General features: G+C 47.0%; 2 protein-coding genes across 2 annotated transcripts in view; one reads left to right on the top strand and one right to left on the bottom strand.

Annotated features, from left to right (window-relative positions):
- SH3TC2 (SH3 domain and tetratricopeptide repeats 2) overlaps positions 1-6,019 on the bottom strand; it is a 102,286-nt gene extending 96,267 nt beyond the window's left edge. The window contains exon 1 of the mRNA XM_072824588.1: positions 5,867-6,019. Within this exon, the coding sequence (XP_072680689.1) occupies positions 5,867-5,891 (25 nt within the window). The 5' untranslated portion in view covers positions 5,892-6,019. The remainder of the gene's footprint in view (positions 1-5,866) is intronic.
- A 2,696-nt stretch (positions 6,020-8,715) lies between these two features.
- ABLIM3 (actin binding LIM protein family member 3) overlaps positions 8,716-26,518 on the top strand; it is a 109,805-nt gene continuing 92,002 nt past the window's right edge. Inside the window, exons 1-2 of the mRNA XM_072824583.1 lie at positions 8,716-8,882; positions 9,244-9,343. Coding sequence (XP_072680684.1) covers positions 9,331-9,343 — 13 coding nt within the window. The 5' untranslated portion in view covers positions 8,716-8,882; positions 9,244-9,330. The remainder of the gene's footprint in view (positions 8,883-9,243; positions 9,344-26,518) is intronic.

Here is a 26,518-nt window from a genome sequence, read left to right as displayed (position 1 = left end):
GGAAAGTCAGGAGCTCACCCACCTTGTCTCCTGCTCCACGTGCCTGAATGAGTTGTTCTGGAACAAACACTCCTTACTCCTCTGCATGCCCACTTGGCCGTATTCAGAATATAATGCCGATGACTAGATCTACCCTATTTTCATTCTGCTAAAAGGCCAAAGGACACTAATAAAGGTGTCAAAGCTCAAAATTGTTTGGAGAGCAAAGAAACAAATGAGGAGAGAAAATGGCAGCCTTTGATTCAATAATGAATTTTGCATCAAGGGCTCGGGATTACAGTGCACCAGAGACCACACTGCCACACATGCTGCATTCCATTTTTTATGAGAAAGAGGAAAACAGGGGAAAAACACAAACTGATATTAAAGGCATATTAAAGAAAGTGTATTCAAGCATATATCTTGATTTGAGCATGTGAGCCCAAACCATTTATATTTTATAGCATCATAAAAGCTTGGAGCTGAAAAGAAGCATCTAGTCCAATCCCTTCGTCTTCTAGATGAGCAAATTAAAGCATCTGGGCATTAAGTAAAAGGCCTTACACTTTCAGCCTTGTAGCAGCTGACTTGGGAAGAGAAACCTGGGGTTTGTGCCTTTAGTCACTCCTGCCTCGCTTAAGGACCTGACTCCTGGCTGGAAGGGGACTGGAAGGAAACTTGGAATCCTTCTCCTAGTATATGGTTCTTACTGGGCTTGTGCCGGTCATGCATTCATTCAGACTCTTTACTGAGCACTTACTATGTGCCAACCACTGTTCTTGGTACCTGGGCTGCAGAGTTAGGGAAGATGCCGGATCCTAATACACTACCTTCCAGGGAGCCACGTAGTCCATAATAGCACACAAATCAGTTATACAACATAATCCTGGTGGTGTCTCATGCTCTGAGGGAATAAAATAGCATGTATTGGTGGAGAAGGACCACCAGGGAAGAGACAACTTGGAAGATCCCTCTGGGAGGCAGCCTCACTGGAGAGGAGGCCTGAACCCTGAGAAGTAGTCAGTCATGTGGAAGTCAGAGAGAAGAGAGTTCTGGTTAAGAGGAATAGCAATCACAAACACCTGAGGCAAGCGAGCAGACAGGAGGCCAGTGTGGCTGGACCAGAGTGAACAGGAGGAAGCGATAGGAGAGGCGATCAGAGCAGGCTGGGCTGCAAGCACTTGCCCAAGAAACCTAGGTGATGAAGGCTGGACTGAGAGCTGGACTGGAGGCTCTAGGCCCACAGTTTTTATGGTTCTGTGTCAACGATGCTATGCAGCCCCTTTTCTCATGTTGAGTCACCACCAGGTCGGTTATAAGAGGACCCTGCCACACTGGGAGGAGCCTGGCTACGTCGTGCTCACACGCAGGACCTGGCATGGGACCGGTCTCCAAAACCAAGAGAGTCCCAGCACCAGCCAGCATGGAGATGGAAAGCAGACCCACCCTTCTCCCCAGTGAGGCACCGTGACTCATACGGGGTTAGTCGGTCATGAACCAGCCCTGCCAGCCCAGAGAAAGGGCTCGAGAGAGCCCAAAGCTAATTTTTTTAAATCATTATCATTAATTTTTAATCACACAAGAATTCGTGAATACATTTCCTCTACTTAAAAAAAATGAAGTGAAACATGGTCCCTAAGGCAGACATCCTCTCAAGACACCTGTCCTACTCTCTTGGTCAGTGCCCCACCTCTCTCCCACCTGGAGCTAAATGCTATCATTATTTCAGACCATATGCCCTAAAATGCACTCCAAGGGAAGATAGTGTGCTTTCTATGTGGTCATTTTAATAATTTGTGGCATGCCATATATACGGGGCTGCAGCTTGTCCTCGCCCCCACCAGACACTGGGTCTTGAGCAGCATTCCAGGTTATGACATCAGCACCCACTTCATTCTGTTAATTGCTGTGTCCTCTTCCTTAGTGTTATGATATGCCACTGTTCATCTCCCCCAAAGTGTCATTTACACTGCTGCCAATTCTCTTTGTATCACAAATCCAATCACACTGCAATGAAATTTCCTCTCTGTCCACTTTGTGAGGATTCCTCTATGGCGCAAGGAGGACTCTACTCTTGGGCACAGTTCCCAAATGGAAGCAGAATGGGTCATGGGAATTTCTAAGCACCTAGTGATCATCTAGACCCCAGGGATCTTTCCGTATGGCCAGTGCATCCTCCAACGCCTCTGGGGCTCTGTAAAAGGAGGGACTTATATTTGACGAGCTCTAATACTAGCACAGCAGTGGCAACCTAAAACTCACCGATGCTGGGGAGCAAACTGTGGGATTCTCTCACAAATAGAGGCTTGTTGCCCTTTCAGAGGTTATGAGGTGCTTGCAGGAGGCCTGTGGATTGCAATGTCACGCCAAGCAGTGCAATGCACTTTAATGGTGTTCCTGGGGAAATGACTAGCACACACATACCGCAGCCTTCTGCTTGCCCTTTACCGTGGCCTTCCTGGATATCAGGGGATATGATGTTACCTTCTGCAAATTCTCTGTAAATAACTGAGCTCGTATAGCTAATTTGTAATGAGATGAGGGAAAACACTCATCACCTGCTTTGCATAGACTTTGGTTCACAAAGCACACAGTTTCTCCTTTCATTCCTGGAACAATCCTGAGATATACACAGGAAAGGGATAATTATAATATGTATTATAATAATGTTTAATGGCACCTGTTATTCACTACAGCTGAGTAGATTCAGACACCAAGAATTAATTGGTTGCCCAAGGTCACATAGCTAGGGTTTGCACAGAACCCTACTCAGGTCCCCTGATTGCCAATCCTTTTCTCTTGCACAGGGCAGCACTGTACTTTCTACCTGTGCCGCCATGAAGACCCACCTGTAATTCTTAATATCTAGGAGATAGGGCACCCTTGGCAGATTCTGGAGGATATACTGGAAGACCATATTCAGAGGTGGAAATTACATCTTAAAGAGCCAAGTGAATAAAGAGGGAGGGGAGCCAGTTCAGGATAGGAGGGCATGGGAGTTAATTTAACTGAACTCTGAGATGACTAAGTCCATGTTGTCTGAGAGGCTTTTACTCCACCCATTAATTAAAGATACTCTCAGGACACTTAAGCTAGCTGGTCATGCAAGGCCTCTCTAGGGAGGTAGCAATTAAGTGAAGACCTAGAGGAAGAGGAGCTTCCCAAAACAGGTGTAGGGAACAGCATATGCAAGGTGTCAAGATGGACAAACTCACTGCACGGCCAGGGACTCCTTCCATGCAAGGAACCAAAGGGAGCGGGGGCAAGAGGTAAGGTGGGTTCCTCCATGACTGGACTGGGCATTCGGTGCTAGGGGAGCTCAGAGGATGGCTTCCAGGAGATGACAAGACCTGAGGGCTTCTGGAGGAAATGACGGGCATTATTCAAGGGAGGCGTAGCAGGGGAGGGCACTCCCGGCAGAACCATAGGCATAAGAGAGATGATTGGTGAGTAATAAGTAAGGCTAAGTCTTTTAATCTGTAAAACGGAAGAGCAGGTTAGAAGGCTCGCTGGTATCGCTTTCAGACTCCAATAAGGAAACTGAGCACAGGGAAGCTTGACCAAAGGGAATGGCAGGGCTGAGCCTCCAGACCTACCAGATTCCCAACTGGAGCTGGCTCCACCCCAGCTCCTTGCTTCTGCTGGCAGGGTGACTCTCAGGAAGGAGGCTTGGGCTGTGGTCGGATGTGAGTATGAGGCCTCAGCAGAACCCTGTGGTGGGACCATCTGCCCAGAGCTCCCCCAGAGCCAGCACTGCAGCCCCCAACACTCTGATCTCAAAGCCAATTCCTTTGTTCCCCCCAGAAGCTTCCCCAAGACCTCGGGAACCCCTTTGATTTGTTTTTAAACATTTCTGCACAAAACAATGTAAGGAACAAGAAGAAAAGCACGGCTCCATCACCAAACCCTTTGGGCCAGAAAAACAGGCCTATGTCCTGCCAATTCCACCCCAGTCTGGGAGCTCCCCCAGGAAGGAAAAGGGTGCAGACATGGAGTCAGGGAGCACCACGCAAAGCACCATTTCCTGGTGGGAAGTCTGTTCTTTGCTCAGGGCCTGGGGCTCAGCACAAAGTAGTGGGGCCCCCGGTGGATCAAAGGTCTCTGCATCAGCCTGGAACATGGTCAGATCTTCTGCCAAACTCCAACCACAGAACATTCAGATGCTGAGGACTGAGAACACTAGGGTGTAAGATGCCTCAGGACTCATCTGGTCCAATCCTCCATTTATAGATGTGGCAACTCGGGCCCAGAGCGGCACCTTCAAGCCAGTCAGATTCTTCCAAGGCAAACAACAGCAGAGTACATGAGCAATACTAGATGCCTGGCACGGTGCTAAGATACTATACCTGTCACTGCCACCAACCCAAAGAGTGAGGTAGCTACTGCTATGACCCCGGCTTCACACGCAAAGAACCGACAGCCTAGACAGGTCAAGTCACTTGCCTGAGGTCACACCGCAATGACCAGTAGAGCCAGGACTAGCCCAGACCATTTTATCCCACTGCCCCCAGGCTTCTTCACATCCCACTACATCAGGGCGGGAAACAGGACCCCTGACTTCCCAGGCTAGGAGGGCATTCCCATCCCAGGTTCATTAATCCTGAATGTGGTCTTGACCATCTGCGCCCCACTCAGCTCTTCCACAAAGAAGCCTCTAGACTCATCACCTGCATCCGGTTCTGCCTCCCCTTGGACCTGTGATTTTCTCTTTCGTCACTTGGCTCTGTACCCCCACCTTCCCCACAACCCTACGCCGAATCAGGATGGCTGTTCCTTCTTCTTTGGCTCAGCTCATATGTCACCTGTTGAGAGAGACACCCGTCTTTTAGTGTCTACTACTGCCCTCTCTTCACTTGCTTTACACACTGTAATCAGAAGTCTGTGTTTATTTGCGAATTGTCTCCTCCCCTGTGTTTCTGGCAGGCACCGCTCCTGGCATGGATAGACACTCCATCAGAAGTTGTTGAACAAATGAACGAATGAGTGAATGAACTAGAAAACAAGAGAATACCTTAGTTCCTCTTCAGATAAATGTCTGCCAAGAAGCTTACACTTGCCCAAGTGATTCTGTTAAAACTACATAATCCAAAATTTTTGTTTGATCCAAGAGCCTGATAATTAGGGGTGTGCCTTCCCAGATCTTTTTTCTATGCATTATAAATATATGTATATGTGGTACCTATATGGGATCCCACTTGTGGAAAAGTGATTGAACTATTTTATATGACATGTATATTCTGTATGTTTTCTGTATTATATGATACATATGTCCACAAATATACATTCTCCCCCCAAGAAAAACTGAATATATTTTTCCACAATTTTCTTATTTAACACATACCGCGAAAGTCTTTCCCCACTACCACACGTAGATCTGTCTCATGTTGTCAACAACTACATATCATTTTTCAAAAATAAAAATAAAAGTACTCACTCTTGGTGGGATATTCAAATAGTCTAGGAATAGCAAGCAGAAACCATTGGATCACAAGCACCTCTTCCCACCATTGCCACACCTCACGTGCCGGAAAGATTTTGTGTCCAGGTGAGGGTGCGTGAGGGGGGATTCACTCACCCTCACAATGGGCAGGAGCACACAGGAGTGGGGTGGGGAGGGACCTGCTCATGGAGAGGTAAGAATGTGGGATGCAGCTGGATGGGAGTGAGAAAGAGGCAACTGGGAGGAAAAGTTGGGGAGCCTAGTGCTGGGTTAGTCAGGGAGAGCAGCGAGAGGGTCAGAAAATGGGAACAAGAGCTACAAACCACCCCAGTCAGGGACCGGAAGTCAGGACACAAGGGGCACTTTGAGCAGAAGAGAAGCATAATGGGGGCAGCCCATCCACCCCTTGAAGAAGGTGGAAAATCTGTCTCCCAATGGTTTTCCCACCTGGTTTTCCAACACCCAGGAGCATTTGCCTGTTTCCGAGTGAGACGTGTTTATCTCCATTCTGGAGTCTCAAAGTTCAAAACAAACTTCCAAACAAAGGGACCCTCCGCTCTGCGGTTTTCAGCTTCATTCTCTTGCAAAGACAGAGCCAAGGTTCTGCTTTCCTGATGACTTTCACAGCCAATTCCACCCAACATCCCACCCCCAGCTTCCTTCTGCGTCTTTCCTGGCTGCCTCCAATTGTTGTGGACATCCTCACGGGTAGAGTTGTTGCAGCTCCTTTTAACCCTTTTCTTCCTATCTTTAAAATTATGTAGGGAAAATAATTTCCCAACGGAAGCACTTTGGGGCATTTAGAGTGGACCAAAGTTCTCTCCAAAGAGCTGAATTCATCAGTATCCAGTTGCAGATATTATTAAAAAGAATCCTAGACCAGAAGAACCTCTCAGTAAGCTCCTGGCAGTTGGAGAATTCTGAGACATATTTTCATGGTCATCACTCTGTGGAAAAGCCCACCAGGTTTACAGAAGTAGAAAATAACAAGACTGTCTCTGAGGGTAGGTGTAAGTGAGGGATGATACTAACAATCAGCACACATCATCTTCTTTTGCTAAGCATTACATTGAGTATTTTTTTTCATTGAGTATTTTAATACACACAATAATCCAGGAGGTAGGTTCCATATTATACCCATTCTACAGATGAAGAATTTGAGGCTCAGAGAGTATCTCGCCCAAGGTCCCACAGATACTAACTGATGGAGCTGGGACTGAAAATCAGCCAGGCTGGAAACAGCTTCTGGGCTCTTAACCAAGCCAACACTGGGTTTGCCTAATTCATGCTTTGCTAACTTAATTATTGTCTACCGCCCCTTCCCCAAGTAGGAGTTATATTCCAGGAGAACAGGTCCTTGTCTGTCCTGTTGTATCCCCAACAGCCAGCACAGGACCTAGCACAAAGTAGACGCTCAATAAATGAATTACTGAGTAAATGAATTAATGCATGAATTCTATGGTTTTATTTGACTCTGTCCTGTCATCGGAAAAATTCCAAACGTTGAGGCTCAAGGTGATAGCTACGTATGTTCATCAAATAGTCCTATTAATTTGACCCGTTGAACTTACCTGAACTTTTTCCCAGAAAAAAAAAAAAAAATCTTTTTCCAAGCATTAGAATGTAGCAAGCAACATGAAACTTAGGAATTGAATAAGGAATCCCAATCTGAAAATGTAAAGAGAAAGTATAAATGTAAAGAGATCTTTTGGAATCATATAAACATTTACTAATTGCTTACAAAGCTGTTCTGGGCCTCCTGCCTTTTTCAGTAGGAAAAGTGGTCCATGAATCACGTGGGATACTTATTTAAAATGCAGAGCAAGAAAAACCAGGAGCCTGGGAATCTGCATTTTACAGCCATCTCACTTGTAACTAAACAAAAGTTGGAGGCCATGAAGGTTATTCCCCATACATTGAAAACAAAGCCTAAAAGCTAACAAAACGCATTTCAAAACCAGTGACCCTTCCATGTATCTAATGATTCCTTAAGCACTGTCCCATCTTGGGATCGTGAGCCGTAGTGATTTTTTTTAACCCAGTATAAGGCAGAAACACTGTATTTATCTACAAGATACATGTTCCCCATCTTTAGGAAGATGACTACCCAGCCTTGCCCTGATACCTCAGATTCTTGTGCACTGAGTCACTCTCACACGGAACCAAGCTAGTGAGAGGGTTCGGTCCAGTTCCACCACGCTGTGTGTCTGCCCTCGGGCAGGTACTCAGCCTCTGTGACCCCTTCTTTCCCTGTCTCTAAGTCCGGGGTCTGAGGGTTCACGACATCTTGATTCTACACATGCTCTAAGCAGGGATCACGGAGTCTCTCAGTCTTGTTTTGCTGTACCCAAAAGTCATGCTTCTGTGACCATGAATTAGGTTCAGAAGGTGACGGAATAAGGAGTCAGGGGAATGTAAAAAAAACCCAAAAACCAAAAAACCCCACCCCACTGAATTAATCATGACCAAAATATCAGAATATAACTTTCCGTAATACACACCTCAAGAACTAATTACTAAAATAATAGTAGTAATAATACTTCAGAGGAGAGTCAGCTGTAGGAAAACTGGGTGAACCGGTGAGGCTGAGTCATAGGGCCCCATACCTGCCTCGGCCTCAGATGGGGAAGAGTCTCCAGGTGGGGCTTCCTAGAGCTTCTTCTCCTCTGAGGACGGCACAGTATCAGGTCCAGAGAGGGCCTGGGGCATTCTATCAACAGATGCTCGTTGATACCTCGGGTGCCAGGCGCTGCGCCAGGTGTTGGGGAGCCCTGTGGAACCCTGCGGACGCGTCCCCCACTCTCACTGAGCTGACACTCCAGCGGGTAGGGAGATGATAAACCATCGTCCCAAATGACTCAGTGATAAGGGGTACGAGGGGGGGAGGAAGGGACCCAAGGGAGGAGGCCGCAGGAGCCCCTCACGCCTCCGCCCTCGGCCCGGGGGGAGCACGAGGCCTCAGCAGCAGCGACCTGCTCAGGACCGGAGTCGGAGGGCGCCGGGTGGACGTGGACTTGGAAGGGACACCTGTCTTCCTGCAGAGCCCGGCTTTCTCGCCGGCCCCTCCCAGCGACGGCGGGTTTTCCTACGCCGTGGAGCCCGCAGACCCGAGCCCCGAGGGAGCGGGAGGCAGCGCCCGAGCACCGCCCGCCCCGGGCACGGGGTCGCCTCCGCCCGCCCGCCCGCGCGCCCCAGGCCCGGGAGCGGCCCGGGGGCGGCCCGGGGGCGGCCCGGGGGCGGCCCGGGGGCGGGGCCTGGCGAGGCGGCGGCGCGTCCGGCAGGTGGCGGCAGCGAGCGGCCGCGCCCCCCGCGCCGCCGGCCCGCGAGCCCGCACCATGGAGGGCGAGCTCTCCGGTTTCGCTGCGCTCGCCTCGGAATTCGAGACTGCGGACGAGGACCGGGATGCATGAGCCGGCCGCGGGGGCCCGGGCAGGGGCCTCTGGCTCCCGACGCTGGCCGAGAGGTGGGTCCCGGGGCGCTGGCCGCTCCCGAGGCCGGGCGGGGACGCGCTGCCCCCGCCCTGCCTCCCCGCGGTCCACACCCCCTTTGGGCTCGGGAGCCGCGGGGCCGGAGGCGTCGGGGCGCGCGCGGCGGGGCGGGCGCTGGGGGCCCCGCTGCCCGGGCCGGTGCGCTCCCCCGCGCTCCCCCGCGCTCCCCGCGCTCCCCGCGCTCCCGCCGCCGCCGCCGCCGCCGCCCTCACCTGCGCGCGCCGGTCCCCGGGCCCCCGAGGCCGGCGGCTGCAGCCCGGCCCGCGAGGGGACGGCCGCGGGGTGAGAGCACCTGAGGATGCGGAGCTGGCCCTGGACCGCCTTTTCACCCCCCAGGTGATGAGTGAGGCCGGGAGGTCGCGAGCTTCCAAGAGCAGCCGGGTCCTGCGTCTTGAATGAGAGACCCAGTGCGAAGGCATCACCATGAACACGAGCAGTAAGTGGGTCCTCCTCTCCTTTGCCATGGGAACAGGCTGGGGGCGGGAGGGGCGGGAGCTGGAGGCAGCCTGGCATCGCGCCGGACACGCGGCCCCCAGACTCCCTCTTGGCCCCTTCCGTGCGCCCCGGAAGGGGGATGTGGGTCCGGCTTTTCCTGACAATTTTGCTCATGTTTTATTGGCAGCAGCACTTGCCTCTGCGGGGAAGGCTGCTCGTCTCCTTCTAGCAATGCCTGGGAAGGCCTAGGAAGCACTAACGAACGTGGCCATTGTCTGGCTGTGGGGGCTCTAGGAGACCTCCCTGCACACAGCTGGAGAGCCATGGAGGGGCCCGGCTTGTCCTGAAGCTGAGAGGAGCAGGGAGGCCGGCCCCGGGCTGGTGGTGGCTGGTGGTGGGTGGATGTGGGCAGGCAGTGGGCTGGGAGCGAGCAGTTTGATAAACAAATCGTCAGGAAGCCACCTTTGGGTCTAGAGATTGTGAAATATCCTGCTCCTGTGCCTGCAGCCCCACGGCCCCGGGGCTGATTTCTGCACACACCTGCAGGCCGCGTAGCTATCCCGAGAGGAGAGAAAAGAGACAAGCCCTTTGGCCAAGATCTCTAACATGCCAGGGGTAACAACTGCTTTGCAGAGACAGGACCAGACATTTTGCTGCTGGGCTGGGCCTCAGCTGCTGAGAAATGCAGGCAGAAATACAAGGAGGCCCTGTATGTGTCTCTTCAGTGTGGTCCCTGTGACCATGGGCACCCACTGTGACCACCACCCTGGAGAGGAGATCTGGGTTCAAGTCCTCCCCCTCCCGCCTCCTCATCAGCTCAGCTTGTCTGGGTGCTCCCAGGAGCAGGTGGGATCGTTGAAGCGGAGGACCCAAGGAACATTCGGTTCCCTGGGTCTGTGACTTTCCCATCAGTCTCCTCTCTGGATCCCAGATTGCTGGTCTGTGAAATGAGAAGGGTTGAATCTAAATCTGTAAGTTTCTTTTTAAAAAGCGAGAGCCGAACAGCAAGACCAGAAAAATCAGTACCTTCTGAGGCTGTGTCCAGACCAAAGCCACCGTTTCTCCACCCTCCCTCCATTTCAAGGCTGTTGGCCTGGAGGGGAGGAAAACAAAGCAAAAGCCAGTGAGATGGAAATGAAATATATTTATTTACTATGTATTTGTATGACTCATCCCTCTGCTCTCTTCCTTTGTGTATTACATAGCTCTGCTAAGCGAGTGTGGCTGAACTCCCTCTGCCTCTTCCAGCCAAAGAATTTTGCCTCTTGATTGTGACAGGCAGGAACGGTGCTTTGGCTTCACACCGGGCTCTGGAAAAGAGCAAAATTCTGTAGATCTGATCACCTAGGTGGGCCACATGTTTACCCCTGCGTGCTTTCAGACGAGTAAAGATGTGAGCCGCCTGTCACTTCTCACTATCTCTAGGGGAAAGATGTAGTTATGGGAGTCCTTTCTCACTACATGATAGGAGAGAGAGATGGCTCATCTGTTTTTCAAAAAACTAAGAAATAAGTTCACAAGCAGCTGGCCTTACCCTTTTGTCTTGTCCCATTAGCAACACCGAATAATGCCTGAAAGAAGGAAACAGCTTTTACTTTTTTTTTTTTTAAACAAACAACAACCAATTGAGCTGAATACCGCAGGAGACAAGGACTCACAAAAATGCTACTCCAGCCTCATATACTTTTTTCTAAGTAGGGAGAGTGTGTTTATTTTCCAGAGGTAGTGGAAAATAAACAGAGTAGCATGACTTGGGTGACCGCTGAGGTCCCCGTAAGAAGTGCTCCTCTAAGGGCTACCCTGGGGAGCACTGTGGCCACTGGTGCTCAAGGCTTGGAGGCGGGGCTCCATCATCCCTGAGGCTGCTTCCAAGCCTGAGAGTCTGCAAATGGAGAATATAGAAGTCAGACCTCATATGAGCGAAGCAATGCCAAGGCCATAGGGGCTGGGCGTTGGCAGGAGGTCCTTGAGGTGACCTGATCAAAGCAAAAATGCTCTCCCCTTGGGGATGTAAAATTCTTACTTAATCCTGGTACCTGAAATGGAACCTAAGAGACAATCTTACTCAGTTTTTCTCTCCCTTCCATTTATTGGATCCTCACCCTCCACCAGTCACCGTGCTCAGCATCGTACCTGTATGATCTCCCCAACTGTCACCCGCACCCTGGGAGATGGTGGTACTACTACAATTTCATGGGTTACACCTTGTAGCTATGAATGTTCACTAACTTCTTCAAGCCATGCAGTTAGCTGTTGGATTATGAAAGGTGCTTGGATGTGTTGCATTTTCATAATGGGAACCATTCCTAATCAGTGGCTCAGATGGCACCAATGAAGTGAGGGCAAACCATGAGATGACTATGAAGTTATAATTGCTTCATCGGAGCAAAAGAGGAGTTCAAGGCTGTGGTCTTGGGGCAGTATGTGAGAGCTGATATATAGCTGGGGCTCTGGGATCAGCTGGCCCCAGGTTCTGGTCCTCTTTTTTCACTTATTAGCTATGTGGTCTTCAGTATGGTTGTCTCACCTGCAAAATGGGGATGATGGGACCCACCTTACGTGGAATGGAGATAAATATTAACACAGCATGCAAAATACAGGGTGTGATGCCTGGGCCATCACTAGCCTCATATCAGCGAGGGTGGTCAGGCTGTTCTCGTGACCACAGTGGTTGGTCATTGTGGTTGTTGTCATCATGGACTCTATGTCATTAGCAAGGAGGTCACTCAGCCTCTCCGATGTCACACCATGGTCATAAATCGAGAATACCAGAAGTATGATTTTGAGGATTAAGCGGGATCATGAGAAAATGCTTTGTAAACATACGTGAGTTGTTTTTATTCGTAAATGAGACACACGTGGCTCAGATGGCAACACCAGGGGAGTGCTCTGTCAGCAACTTCTCAGTGCGCTTCTAGTGTCTTCAGAATCCTTTCCTCCAAAATCTAGCTGAGTTTTCGTATACCACAGGGTGGGAATTTGAGAGAAGGGGGTAATTTTGGAGGTTGATGGAGTCGGTTGGTGGTATAGACGTGGGCAGAAGGCCCACCCTGCCCCGCAGCAGAGGGAACGTCCCCCTGATGTATGCTGTTCGTGTGCCCTGGCTCTGTTCCTTCCATGCCTTATTTGTCATCCATCCCATGCTCATCCACGTGTCTGCTGGCCACTTTCCTGAACCCACACAGCAAGGAAGGAGCTAACCCCAGGCCCATCACTTTTACACGGTCCCTGGAGCCATGGAAGCACCACCATCTAATGTGCAATAATAAATCGTGAGGCAACAATGAATCTTTGGGTTCCCTATAGGTTCCCAAGCCCCTTGGTCCAAAGCCAGGAGAAACTGAGTTTACCTCAGGTGCCAGAGGCCCTGAGCTCCAGAGTTGACTCTGTGTCCCATAAAATGCCATTCTCCTTGCATGGGCCAGAACTCCCCAAGCTCCTGAAAACTGTGGCTTTTGTAGGCACAGAACTCAGCAGTGGCCCATCCTTCAGGCTGGGGAGCATCACGCATACCGCGTACGGTAGTGCAAAAACCATCCTCCTTCATTTAATCAACTTTTCCTGTCCTCCGACCCTTTCCTTGGGATCTCTCACGGATTGGCATGCCAAAAGGTTACCGTTTGGGAGTAGACTGTTTTGCTAAGGAGAGCACTGAAGAGTCACATCAATCACCCTTATCGTGAGATAAGCAGACACCATCCTGGGCGTAAAAAAACCTGAGCTCGAGGGAATGGATTCCAGAGTTCAAATGCAAGATCTATGGTGTACTCTGTGATCATGGACCAGATAGCTCACGTCTCTGAACCTGAATTTTATCATGTATAGAATGCGAGCAGTAATGCCAAAGTGCAAGGTTGTCCTCAGGATGAAGGGAAATAACATGAGAAGGTCACTGGCATCGGGTCCCAGGGGATGAAGTTGAATCTGGAGTTGAATTAGCCATAGAGCAAAGTTCTGGAATGAAAGGATCAGAAAAACCAAACCCTCTGGTTGAAAATTAGCATATGTTACTGTTGTTGTAGGTAGCACGAGGTTCTGTTCAAAGGAAAGCCATAGCTTCCTGAGGGAAGCCTTTGGGAAGATTCTTAACCTGGTATTGTATATGGCATGGGTTGGAAAGGGCAAGACGGAAGTTAGGATCCTAGCTGAGAGACAATCACCCTGGTTCAGAAAAGGTCTGAGGGCCACGATTTTGATGGTTATAAGAATAGAAATTGGGGGAAAGATCTTGTAGAAAATAAGATTTGCATGGCCTCTCTGCTTTTATATTATATGATAAAAAGAAGGAGAAGAGTCTATCAGTTAGGGTCCTGGCAGGGAACAGATGGGCAGTTTGAAGGGAGTTAAGTAGAAGGAATCTTTGCAAATATATGAGGAGGGTGTAGAGAAACAAACAAGAAGCGAGGATGGCCCAGTACTAGAAGGCTGGCAACTGCCTGACCTCCCTCACCTCCCGCCCTCCATCTCTTACTGTGCTCCCCATTGGCCCCATCCAACCAGGGGGCAGAGGGCAAGGAAGGCAGTTGATGGGCCCATCATATTCAGCCTCACAGGGCACAGTGCAGAGTAGACAAGGCAGCAGGGTGGGTGCGGGGAGGCATGGGGGCTCAGAATTGAAGACACCCAGCCCAAGGAGCAAGATGACCATTCTCTGCCAGGTCAGGAACTCCAGGAGTTCTTTACTACAAAAAGGACCCAGTACAAACACAAACTGTGTAGGCTACCCTCTAAGACCATTTTAAATTTGCAAAATTTAGGTAAAATAGAGATGACTGTATTCTTTATAAGGATGGAGATTTAAAAAAAAAAAAAAAAAAAAAAAAACATGCTTCCCAAATGAATGAAGCCACTGTCGACAAATGCATCCTGGAGGCTAGGAGTGGGGCTGAAGAATAATGCAAGGAACAATTTTAAATCCATCCCAAATGAGTTTAACACATCTCTGAAAATCACAATGTGATTTCAAGAGTATTTGTAGTGCACAAAGGAAGTGATATCAATTCTGAACCCCAGCTTTCCTATCTGGCAAAGGCTTTATCTTGCTGAGATAACATCTGGCGTGTGAATGGTCAACAACTGGCAGGCCCCCAACAGTGGCCAGGTCCCATTGTACAAGAGCAGAAAACAACCAGAAGGTAAAAGCACCTCTGACTTTTTGAGTACTTCACCAGTTTAATTGTTCTCCTTTGGTTCTTAAGGGCATAGACTGGAACTTGCCCTTTCCTTGCTCTGTGTCTTTGAGCAAGTCACTTACCTTCTCTGTACCTTACTTCCATATCTGATCACAGGGGAGCTCATGATAGTGCCTCTCTCATAGGGTTATTGGAAAAAAACGTGTAGGTTAATAGCTGTGAATTGCTTGAAACACTGCCCAGGCTGCTGCAAGTGTGTATAAAACAAATAAAACCAGTATATATTAGTTTGCTAGAGCTGCAGCAGCAAAATACCACAGATTGGGAGGCTTGAACAACAGAAGTGTATCGTCTCACAGTTCTGGAGGCTAAAAGTCTAAAATCAGGGTGTCGGTAGTATTGGGTCCTTCTGAGGGCCCTGGAAACCATCTGCTCTGACCTCTGTGCTTGGGTGTGGATGGCCATCTTCTCTACCCGGGACCCTTCATCTGTGTGTCTCTGTGTCCAAATTTTGATAAGGACACCAGTCATATTGGATTGGAGCCCATTCTAATGACCTCACCTTAACTTCCTTACCTTTGTAAAGACCATACCTCCAGATAAGGTCATATTCTGGGGAACGGAAGCTAGGCCTCTAACAGATGAACATAACCTGTAATACAGTGTTTGTTACATCAACGATTCATCAAGAAGATTTTTCCATGGGCTGTTTCCCCCTGAATATCAGCCACTCCCCAGGGCGAGTAGAGGATGCTATCCTCTGACCAGCAGAGATGGAGCCTCTCTACTTAAGAACCTGAAGGGTGGCGCTCACATGTCAGAGGTCCCCAGAAGGGAATCTGGGAGGTAGTTTAGTATTCTATGGCTCACTCTGTCTGCAGAAAACACAACTCCCATTCCACCCCCATCCAGGTCATTATGCACAACTGTAGCATCTCAATGGTGTAACAGAATTTATGGTCATGGTATTGGTTTTCATTTGGCCTTGTTCCTGGGAATGTCCAACCTGGGTAATAAGAATTGGATCATTCACTTTTCACTCAACAAATACTTACTGACCACCAACTCTGCACCAGACATGATGCTGGGGACACAGCAGTAAATATAAAAGACATGGCTCTTGTCTTCGTGAGTCATATAGGCCCTAATAAATAGGCCACCTGGTGACCAGCATGATACGACATGTTTTATTTGCCCTACATGAGATTTTTAATGAATTTATTTGCCAATGGCGAGAAATTGGGAAATTGAGATTTAAAAATTCGAATTTCCAGCTTCTCTTAAAAAGGGGGTTCTCTTAAAAAGGGGGAGGGGCGCCTGGGTGGCTCAGTGGGTTAAGCAACTACCTTCAGCTCAGGTCATGATCCCAGAGTCCTGGGATTGAGCCCACATCTGGCTCCTGCTCTCCCTCTGCCCCTGCCCCTCCCCCTTGCTCATGTTCTCTCTCTCTCTCTCTCTCTCTCTCTCTCCCCCTCTCTCAAACAAATAAACAAATAATCTTAAAAATGCAGGGGCCAGGGGAATATCTGCCATCCCTACCCCTATTTTCCTACATGACAACAGTCAGCAGGCCTGCCTGCCTTTGGCAGGGCGTGTACTGGTCTCTAGGCTGCCTGGTTGCCACCATTTCCTCTTAAAATGCACAAGGACGGCTTTGTATTTTTATGTTCCCTTGCCACTGGAGGCATTTTAATTTTTTTTTAAGATTTTATTTATTTATTTGACAGAGAGAAAGAGTGCACACACGGGGAGCAACAGAGGGAGAGGGAGAAGCAGACTCCCCACTGAGCAGGAAGTCCACCACCTGCTGTGAGGCTCTATCTCCCAGGACCCTGAGATCATGACTGGAGCCAAAGGCAGACGCTTAACCCACTAAGTCACCCAGGCACCCCAGCATTTTAATGTTTAATTCCCAGTCTAGTAGCTGATCAATATAACATCAAACATGGAGAAGTGTGTGTTCACACAGAGATGCAGGAACTGCAGCATATCTGCTCATTTTTACTAGAGAAGGTTCTATCTAGTGTTAGCAACTGATTAACACCGCCATGCCATTGAAGTCCTCTTGAAGTGAGCAAAATCCTGCTGCATAAATAAAGATTTCCCCAGCTGACCCATTCCCAGAAGGGTGATATCATATCCTGTCCGATACAGTTGGGCAAACATGTCCTGCCCCTGTCTCCTAGAGGTCAGTTTTGTTTCCAGGGGAACCTAGTAGTAGGGGGGTGGGGAACAGACCAAAGGAAGGCAATTCAGGATAATGGATCCTAGATCTGGGTACTTTTCCCAGACCAAAGGAAGGTACTATGAAAGTCTGAACTCTTCTAGAGATTGTTCTCACATATGGGACAGGCCTGGTTCATCTGAGGTCACCTAGCCAATAGCATGAGTTCTGTGTCCATAAGCTCAGTTGTATCCCAGCTAAGGAGTGATTACTGAAAGGTAATCGCTGCACTTGACCCCATATAGCATCAATCCCATAAGGCTCTTCAAGACTTCTTCTCTGTCAGGATGAGGTTCTCCTGCTTGCAAAAGAAAAGTGAATAAGTAGATAATGCCAACATAATTTCTGCAGTTGAGAGCAGGTTTTTCTTCATTTCTCTAGAAGAAATAGGATAGCAAATAATTCATAGAAAGCAAAGCACAGTGCCTAGCCCATCATGGGTGCTCCAGAGGTACTTGATGAATTCATTTGTTAGTAAAAAGCCTGCTCTCTTTGTCTTTATGATAACAATCTCTCCACAGAGCCCTAGGTTCATCTTTCTGACCATCTGCTTAGTTGCCCACTTGGATATTCTAAGGTGCTTCAGATCCAACCTAAAATTTAATAAATCCATCCTCTTTAAAAGAAAAAAGAGAAAAGCAACTTCAACTCCACGGTCCCCCTTGATCTCTAGAACAGTCACCGAAGTTAGTCATTGGAAAGTGGTCCTCATCTACATTTCCCTTTCCTTCATGCTCCTGTGTTCAGTCTGTGTCCACATCTGGTCACTCCTAGCTCCCAACTGGACTTCTTCCTCAGCTGCCATCACTTCCCTTTGTTCATGACGCCAGGCATGGCGGCCACTGGAGGAGAAGGTTGAAGGAGGGGAAGAGTTGATCTCAAGTTCAGGCAGTGGAGCTCTGTGGGCTGCTGAAGGTGGTCCCAGGCTGCATGGACTAGAGGAGGGCATAGCATCGCTCCACAGAACGCTGATGAGGCTGTGTCTGAAGCATGGCTTTCAGGGCAGGCAGTCATCAACCAGGGTGAGCCCAGGAAAGGGTGGCCAGAATGGTAGAGAGGAGCAGTAGGAAGGTGCCAGAGTCAGCCCCACACATGGGCTTTGTGGCCCCCGGAGAGTGTGGATGACCCTTTGACAATTTCACACAGTGCTGCTGGGATGTGCCCGGCAACCAGAAGTCTCTAGCCTCTTTTCTGAGTTTATCACCAGCCAGACAAGGGGTCCAGACAGGCCGTACTTGGCTGTCCCATTGCTTCCCCTGCTGTGGTCACAGCCCGTGTGCTCTCACAACAGCCCCCACCGCCTCTCTTGGAAGAATCCTACTCTCCCCTGCCTATATCACTTCCAGACCTTCTTCCTTGCATCTGCTTAATTTTGTGCAAAGCGCAGGTCTTTCTCCATGGGCTGTTATCTCTTGCCCTCAGCAGCACCAGCAGGGCCAATGAAACGACTGCTTTGTGATAGTCTGTCTAACGACACAGTTGATCTATTTTAAGCACCTGAAGCACGCTCCACCAAGTGCGAATCTTCCCACAGCAAGCTGCTCTCAGCATGTAGGAGCAGAGGCAGGCCGAGGTCTGCCCCTGTGTTTGGAGATCTGGGGAAACAGCCCAGGGATCTGGACCCTGCCCATCCAAGGATGATCTAAGGCAGCCATAAAATTAGATATTTTTACGGTCAGCATGAGTTATTTTGGAAGGAGAACTGCCTGTGATGCCAGCATTATATGGGGCAGGAACCTCAAGTGAACAAAAATCCCTCTTTCAAAGGACAGAGGCAGAGCCTGGACCCATCACATGTATGGAGAAGGGACCTGGGAGGAAGCATTTCAGGAATAAAGAGAAGCCCAGCCCCCATCAGAGATTTCTTAGCCTCAGGCCACTTTTTTCTCCTCCTCCTAATCAACAGACACTCTTTTCCAGCTACAGCCTATCTCAGTGCGCATGTTTTACATATATTATTTAGTTAATCCTTGCAACAATCCTCCCTGAGCCTTCCCGGTATTCTGTACCTAAGACAGGTCCCTGTGTCATGTTGGCTCTCACCATCCACCACAGAACTTAACACAGTGGGTATTGCTTTGTTCATTAGCACATTTCCTTTGTTTCTGTCTCTTACTCTCTTTTGACTATAAACTACATGATGACTATATGACAGGCTTGTCTGTCTTGTTCACTGCCTGATCCTCCAAACTCATCACAGTGGCTGATCCAGAGATGATGGGTAAGGATGGTTCACATTTGTTGAGCGCTCACTCTATACCAGGCACAGTGCTAACTAAGCTCTTCGAAGACATAAACTCACTTAACCCTCATAAAAGTTGTAGGAGAGAGGTGCTAATACCACCCTCATTTTCCATAGGAGGAAACTGAGGCTCAGGACCATTTATCAGCCCCAAGTGTCACATTTAGTAAGCAATGAGGAAAAGCTGCTCACCATCACTCATCATCAGGGACATGCAAGTCAAAACCACAATGATCTATCACCTCACACCTGTCAGAATGGCTAGTAAAAAAGACAAGAAATAATAAGTGTTGGGGAGGGTGTGGGGGGAAAAGGAACACTCAGGCACCGTTGGTGGGAACGTGAACTGGTGCAGTCACTGTGGAAGACAGTGTGGAGGTCCCTCAACAGTGAAAAAAAGAACTCCCATTTGATCCAGTAATTCCATCACTGGATATTTACCCAGAGAAAATGAAAACGCTAATTTGAAAAGACCCATGCACTCCTCTGCTTATTGAAGCATTATTTATGATAGCCAAGATGTAGAAGCAGCCTGAGTGTCCACTGATAAATGGATGAATAAAAAGATGTGAGATATCTATATATATAATAGATATATATATAAAATATATAATAGATACATATAAAAATGGAATATTACTTAGCCATTAAAAAGAATGTGATCTTGTCATTTGCAACATCGACTGATCTACAAGGTATTGTGCTAAGTGAAATAAGTCAAACAAAGAAAGATAAATGCCAAATGATTTCATTTATATGTGGAGTCTAAAAAACAAAAACAAACATTAAAAAAGCAGAAATAGGCCCATAAATACAGAGAATATACAGGTGGTTTCCAGAAAGGTGGGGGTTTGGGGGATTGAGCAGAGTGAGTAAAGGGGAGTGGGAGGCATGAGTTTCCAGTTATGGGATGGATAAGTCACAGGGATGAAAGGCATAGCATAGGGAATGTGGTCAATGATACTGTAATAGTGGTGTGTGGCGACAGATGGCAGCTACACTTGCGGTGAGCACAGCATAATGTATAGAGTAGTTGAATCACTATGTTGTATGCCTGAGACTAATGTAACATTGTGTGTCAACTGTACTTTAATAAAAAAAAATAAGTAATGAAACCTTGAATTAATATGTGAATGGGTGAATTTAAGAGGAGTATTTAATATCTCATTTTTCACGAAAGGGAAATGAGGTTCAAAGATGAAGTCACCTGGCCACATACAAGCTAGGAAGTGTAGGGTAGGTGTTTGAAACAATGTCCATCTGACCCTGATCTCCTTTCACTTTGTGCTTCCTCCTTTTCACCATCTTTCCCTGTCTTACACTGAGGAGCATCACAGGGGAAAATATGGGTTGAGGTGGCTGATCCTATGGTCGGTCTCCTGTTCAGTATCCCAGCAGTGCTGTCCTATTCACTGGAACAATGATAGAAATCCCTGCTCTGTGTATGGCAGTGTGCCAGGCACCATGGGACAGGAGATGCACAGAACAGAGAGCATGACCCCAGATTACCTCCTTCCATTGTCAGCAAGGGGTGGACACGAGTATGCGACTGAATTGCTGGAGATTGAGAGGGAAGGAGTAAGAGGAAGACAGGCCAAATTCCTTGGGAAGACCTGAGACCACCTTTGAGAAGTGAATAAACTTCTGTTAGGCAGAGCATAAGGGAAGGTTGGGGCATCCCAGATGGGCTTACTCAATCCTTCTCCAGCAAGATTCCACAGTCCCCATTGCACAATGTCTGCATCCTGGGCCCTTGGCTTGGGTGGAGGGTGAAATAAATAAATGCAGAGTATTCCAGGAAATGTCAGGAAGTCCAGTTGGTCTGTACTCTGTAGAATATGACTAGGTGGCCAGTGAGGAAATAAGGCTGGGCAGTAGGTGAGGATCACATCTTGGAGAGTTTTAAATGCCAGCCTAGAGGGTGTTTGTTACAGTCTATGGCCAATGAGAAGCTGTGAAAGGTTTTGAGCCAAGTAGTGACCTGACCAGAGCTGTGCATTATTTAGGATCATCTCCCTGGCAACACATACCTGATGGATAGGAGAGCCCAAAGGCAGCGGGAGGCAGGCTAAGGGCAGTGGTGCCACATGTGGATGGGAAGGGACATGTGAGGTGCAGAAAGGGTGGCCACGGTTCTATAGTCCGCTGTGCATTACTACTCTCATACCCGCAGGTGGACCTGTTATCTGATTCTGATTTCTGGGACTGTGAACTGATACTTCGAAAACTAGGTTACTAACCAAATCGAGCCACCTAGATAGAGTGTTTGATAAACACTTGAGCTGTGGAGTCAGAATGCCTGGGTTCAAATTCCAGTGTGGCTACTCACTAGCTGTGCAGTCTTTGGTGCCTTGCTTTATCCTTAGAGTTGCATTTTCTTCTCAAGATGGGAATATTGGGGGAGCTCTAAGTGAGGGAATGGGTGTTTGATGCTTAACGCAGAGCCTGGCACATGAAAACACCCAATAATGTAATAGTGGTAAAGTAATGAAATATATTTGAATGTGTTGGGGAAACTCCCTTTAAATAACAAATTAATCAATACATGGTGTTACAGTACAGTCACCTCTTGGTCATTCCATTGGGAAAGGGGATAAAAGGATATATTGATAACTCAGAACTGTGTTTAGCTGACATTTAAGTAGTGCTTTAATATACATCAGACTACACTCTAAACTTTCCATGAATTGTCTCTTTTGATCTTGGCATGAGTCAGAAATAAAATTAATCTTGTAGAGGATAATCCTAATTGAATAGGGAGCATGTCCTACTAGACCAGGGGTTGACACACTTTCTATAAAGGGCTAGGTAGTAAATATTTTGGGCTTTGTAGGCTTTATAGTCTCTGTAGCATGAAAGCAGCCCCAGTGTGTAGTCAAATGGATGAGGTTTCAGTCCGGTCAAAATTTATTTACAAAAATAAAGATGGAGAGTGATTTGACCCACAGGCCAGAGTTTACTGACCCCTGTGCTACATGACTTCCATGATCTCTTCCAGCTTTGACATCACAGTGTCATCCAAAACAATGACACAGACATGCCTAATCTTTAGTTAGTTCATCCTCATAACTACAAGCATAATTTACTACAAGCATGATAGATAAGATGTACTGAAAAGATAGACAGAGAAAGGCCTATACGAAGCTGTCTCCAGTCTTCATGCTGCTTTCATATACAGCACACCCCATAATTCACACTCTTCCCAAGTGACCACTAAATGCCAGGCTGCACAGGCTGCCCTAGGATCCATTCAGTAGACAACTCTTGGGCTACAGAGAATGATACTGGGGAAGAACACAGGATGACTTTCTATGCTCGTACTCCATGACTAAGGCAGAGTTTCCTTCCTGCCCTCTCCATTCACATTTCCTACTCAAAGCCCACATTCCCTTGTAATGAAATACAGTAGCCAATTGTCTGTTCAGTTATCATCCTCCCTCTGATTCTTTCCCACCAAATCCATGTAGTATTAAGAGGCTGTCAGTTGCGGTGTTCTGCATCTCCCCCAAGTGATGGCACATCACCTAGACTGGCCGATCAGAGTTTCCCATCTACCTTGGCCGCAAGGATTTGTTCATCAGTGGACATTAGACCCAAGGGAAGCCAACCAGAGTATTCTTTGAAATTGTATAGGGAGATTTTGGGAAAGAGAAATATTCGTTTTATTGAGGTTGTTGAGCTAGGAGATTCTGGGAGGGTCTAGAGATTCCATGACTATTCTTGTCCAATATGTGGGAGGAAGAGGCTGTCTGAAAAATAAAGAAAGTCATAGCTCTGACCATATAGTAAAGCGTCTGAATCCAGCCAGATCTGAAGCCAGAGGCTATCTGCCATTCCCCACCACTTCGGACCTCCTAGTTACAAGAACGAACAAATTCATTTTTTGCTTAAACTGAGTTCACTTGGGTTTCTATAAATTACAACAGAAAGGATCCTAACTAAGGCACTTCCTTTTTAACCATTCTTCCCATTGGCAATTACCTCCTATAATTATTCCCATTTGTCGAAATCCTAGTTGTCGTCAGACTATAAGACTCTTCTTTTTTTTTTTAAGATTTTATTTATTTATTAATGAGAGACAGAGAGAGAGAGAGAGACAGAGACAGAGGCAGAGGCAGAGATACAGGCAGAGGGAGAAGCAGGCTCCATGCAGGGAGCCCGATGTGGGACTCGCTCCCAGGACTCCAGGATCACGCCTTGGGCCTAAGGCAGGCGCTAAACTGCTGAGCCACCCAGGCATCCCAATAAGACTCGTCTATTCCAGCTTCTTCATATCCACTCCTGACATAATTTTATTCCCTCTTCCGAAGTCTCTGGCCCTTGATTTAAAATGTTCTTATGGTTACAGGTCATTTGCATGGTTTATTTATGTGCATTTCCTAGCACTTTTCTTAGATTATAAGCACCTTGAGGACAGAAGCCATATGTCACTAGGATATATAATATATTTACTCCCCAACTGCATGCCACAGCTTATTGCTGGAGCTTATAAATCCATGTGCACACCAAGCCTCTAATGCATAGTATTCCATCAAATGCAGGTGTTTGAGAAAATTCATTATGGCAAAAAGCTACCATAACTATTACTTAACTGTAATGCTAATATAGAGAAGCTAGCAAATATTTTGGGCATTAAAAACAAGTCCTCAGGGCAGCTCCGGTGGCGCAGCGGTTTAGCACCGCCTGCAGCCCAGGGTGTGATCCTGGAGACCCGGGATCAAGTCCCACATCAGGCTCCCTGCATGGAGCCTGCTTCTCCCTCTGCCTGTGTCTCTGCCTCTCTCTCTCTCTCTCTCTAAGAATAATTAAAATCTTAAAAAAAAAAAAGTCCTCAAATGATCTGAATGTGGTTTACATGGATGTATACATGTGTGCAAAACTTTTGAGTTTTACACTTAAGATTTATGTACTTTATGCAAGATACGCCACAGTAAAAAGTAAAAACTAAAATAAAAATAAAGGAGTCCTCATATTCAACAAACTTGTCCATCACTAGTCAATAAACAAAAATTAATTAGATCAGAGACCTAAATAAACTGAATGCTAAAACTATACAGCTTCTAGAAGATAATATAGAAGAATATCTTATGACCTTGAGATAGGCAGTAACTTCTTAGAACACTAAAAGCAGCAAAAACGGGCAAGAAATTCTAACAGATTCTGAACAAAAGAACATATACAAATGGTCAATCAACACACAAAACATGTTCAACATCATTACGCATGAGGGAATTGCAAATTAAAACCACCAATTTACACCCACTAAAATGGCTAAAATTCCTCATACATTATTGGTGGGAATATAAACTGGTACCACTGGGGAAAACTGTGACTTTCACAAAAACTGAACCTAAGCCTACCTGTGATGAGCACCTCCACCCCCGGTACTTACCAGTGAGAGATGAAAACATGTATCTGCAGAAAGAATTGTGTAGGAATGTTCCTGGCAGCTTGATTCATAATATCCCAAAGCTGAAAACAATCCAAATGCTCATCTACAGACAAATAGATAAACAAATTATGTTACATTTTACACAGTGGAATACTACTCACCAAAAAAAGGGGGGGAAGAACCAACTATTGATACATGTCACAGCATGAATGAATCTCAAAAACATTACTCAAAAACTGAGTAAAGGTAGCCAGACATAAAAGAGCACATACTGTATTATGATTCCATTATATGAAGTTCAAGAACTGGAAAAATTAATCTATGTGGGTGGAAATTATAATAGGGTTTGCTTCTAGTGGGGAAAGAGTGATTGTAAAAGGTTGCCGCAGATTATCTGGGGTGATGGAAGCTACTCTGTCTTGATTGAGGCACTGTTAAATGCCTCAATGCCACTGTAAATCCATATAAGGATTTACATATTTGTCAAAACCCATTGTTTTTAAGAGCTATGTATTTCCTTATTTGTGATTTATATCCAATTTGTATATATTTATATTTACTTTTATATTCTGTATTTTATAAATGAAAATAATATATAGATGTATATAGGTAAATATATATGTAAATATATATTTATATATCATATATAGTATATAGGTATATAATACATATTCTATATGTAAATATATAATATATAAATATTACTTGTATGTCTAAGTGTGTGTGTGTGTGTATATATATATATATATATAAAGACAGAAAGAGACAGAGACCTTCTAAAATATTCCTAAACTTAGAAACAGAAGAACTAACTCCAAATCTCAGCTCTTCCACTAACTGTGGTATCTGCTAGTATCCTCATCAATTCAATGGACCCATCCTATTAAGCTTGCTCACCTCAAAGGGCTGTTTCAACTGTAATCATATCTGGGAAAGTGCTTGGAAAACTTTTCATTGTGTATTCCAAGAGCCTCCTCTCCAAGTTACTTTGTGTAGCTCTCTTCCTGGCCCTGATGTACCAGCTACACTGCACCTTGAACTTACCACGTGCTTTCCAGCCTCAGGACCTTTGCACATGCTGTTTCTCCACCCACATGATTCCTCTCCCTTGTCTTCCATGGCTGGCTTCCTCGAATTCTTGCAGTGTCAGCCAAAATCTGTTAATCTTCAGATTGTCTGTCCCCACCTCTTACTCTTCCTTCATTCTACTTGTCCTGCTTCATAGTTATTTATTTGGTTATTTACTTCCCCATGGAATAGTGAACTCCCGAAGTATAGGAAACATGCTGGTTTTATTCACTGGTACATCCTCAATCCTTAGCATATAGAAATTACCCAGTCCACAGGAAATGACCCAAACTTATTGCCAAGTAAATAACTTCACCAACAAACATGAGCTTTCGTGCATGGACTTTGAAATCTATTTGTGCTGACTCAGGACTTGGAGCCAGGTCTTCCCTGGGGCTTGGTGGGTGCCAGAAAAGTGACACCAGGATAATGCTAGTGTCCTTGTTGTTTGCTCGCTTGGGAAAAGCTATTTGTGCCAAAGGACTCAAGGAAACCTTAGGACATCTTGTCCTTAGGGGGGCGGAAACACCCTCTCTTCATAGTGATGCCTTATAGTCTCTGTGTTGGGCTACAGCCCGGGGTTCTGCATGTACCTCCAGGTTGAGAAGAATCTAAATACAAACAGGCTAGCTATCTAACATGCAAGAATCATCCTCCAGCTCCAGGGCCCTCCGCATCCCGCACTCAGGACAAGGACCAAGAGAAAATGGAATGAGTGCCTACGTCCACCTTCTTTGCAGACCTCTCTGGCTTTGGCGCTTGCAGACCTCTGGCTTGTCATGAGGTCTTTTAGCCCTAATCCCCCGCCCCCCAAATAATCAAACCACTATCTTTTTCGTTTTTTGGATCTGAATGCTATTGCCATTTCTCTTTTTGGAGTTAGCCCCAGGTTGAGCGGCCTCCCCCGAGCCCAGGGCACCTGAGCATCACACATAGCTCATCTGCCTGTGGGAGCTCTCCGAAACCTTCTGTTTTACAACTGGAATGTGTAGCTGGCCCAGATTATTTTGGCTCTTGTGATATCAGTGCTATGGGGAAATGCTCCCTAGCCAGTGGCAAAGTCCACAGAGTGTATAAACTTAGAGAATGCTCTGGTGGAAATGTACAGATTTTGAAAT

Source organism: Canis lupus, chromosome 4, assembly GCF_048164855.1.
Source record: "Canis lupus baileyi chromosome 4, mCanLup2.hap1, whole genome shotgun sequence".
NCBI classification, from domain to species: domain Eukaryota; kingdom Metazoa; phylum Chordata; class Mammalia; order Carnivora; family Canidae; genus Canis; species Canis lupus.
Note: the sequence above shows the minus strand (reverse complement) of the source record. Positions and strands in the feature narration are given on the sequence as shown.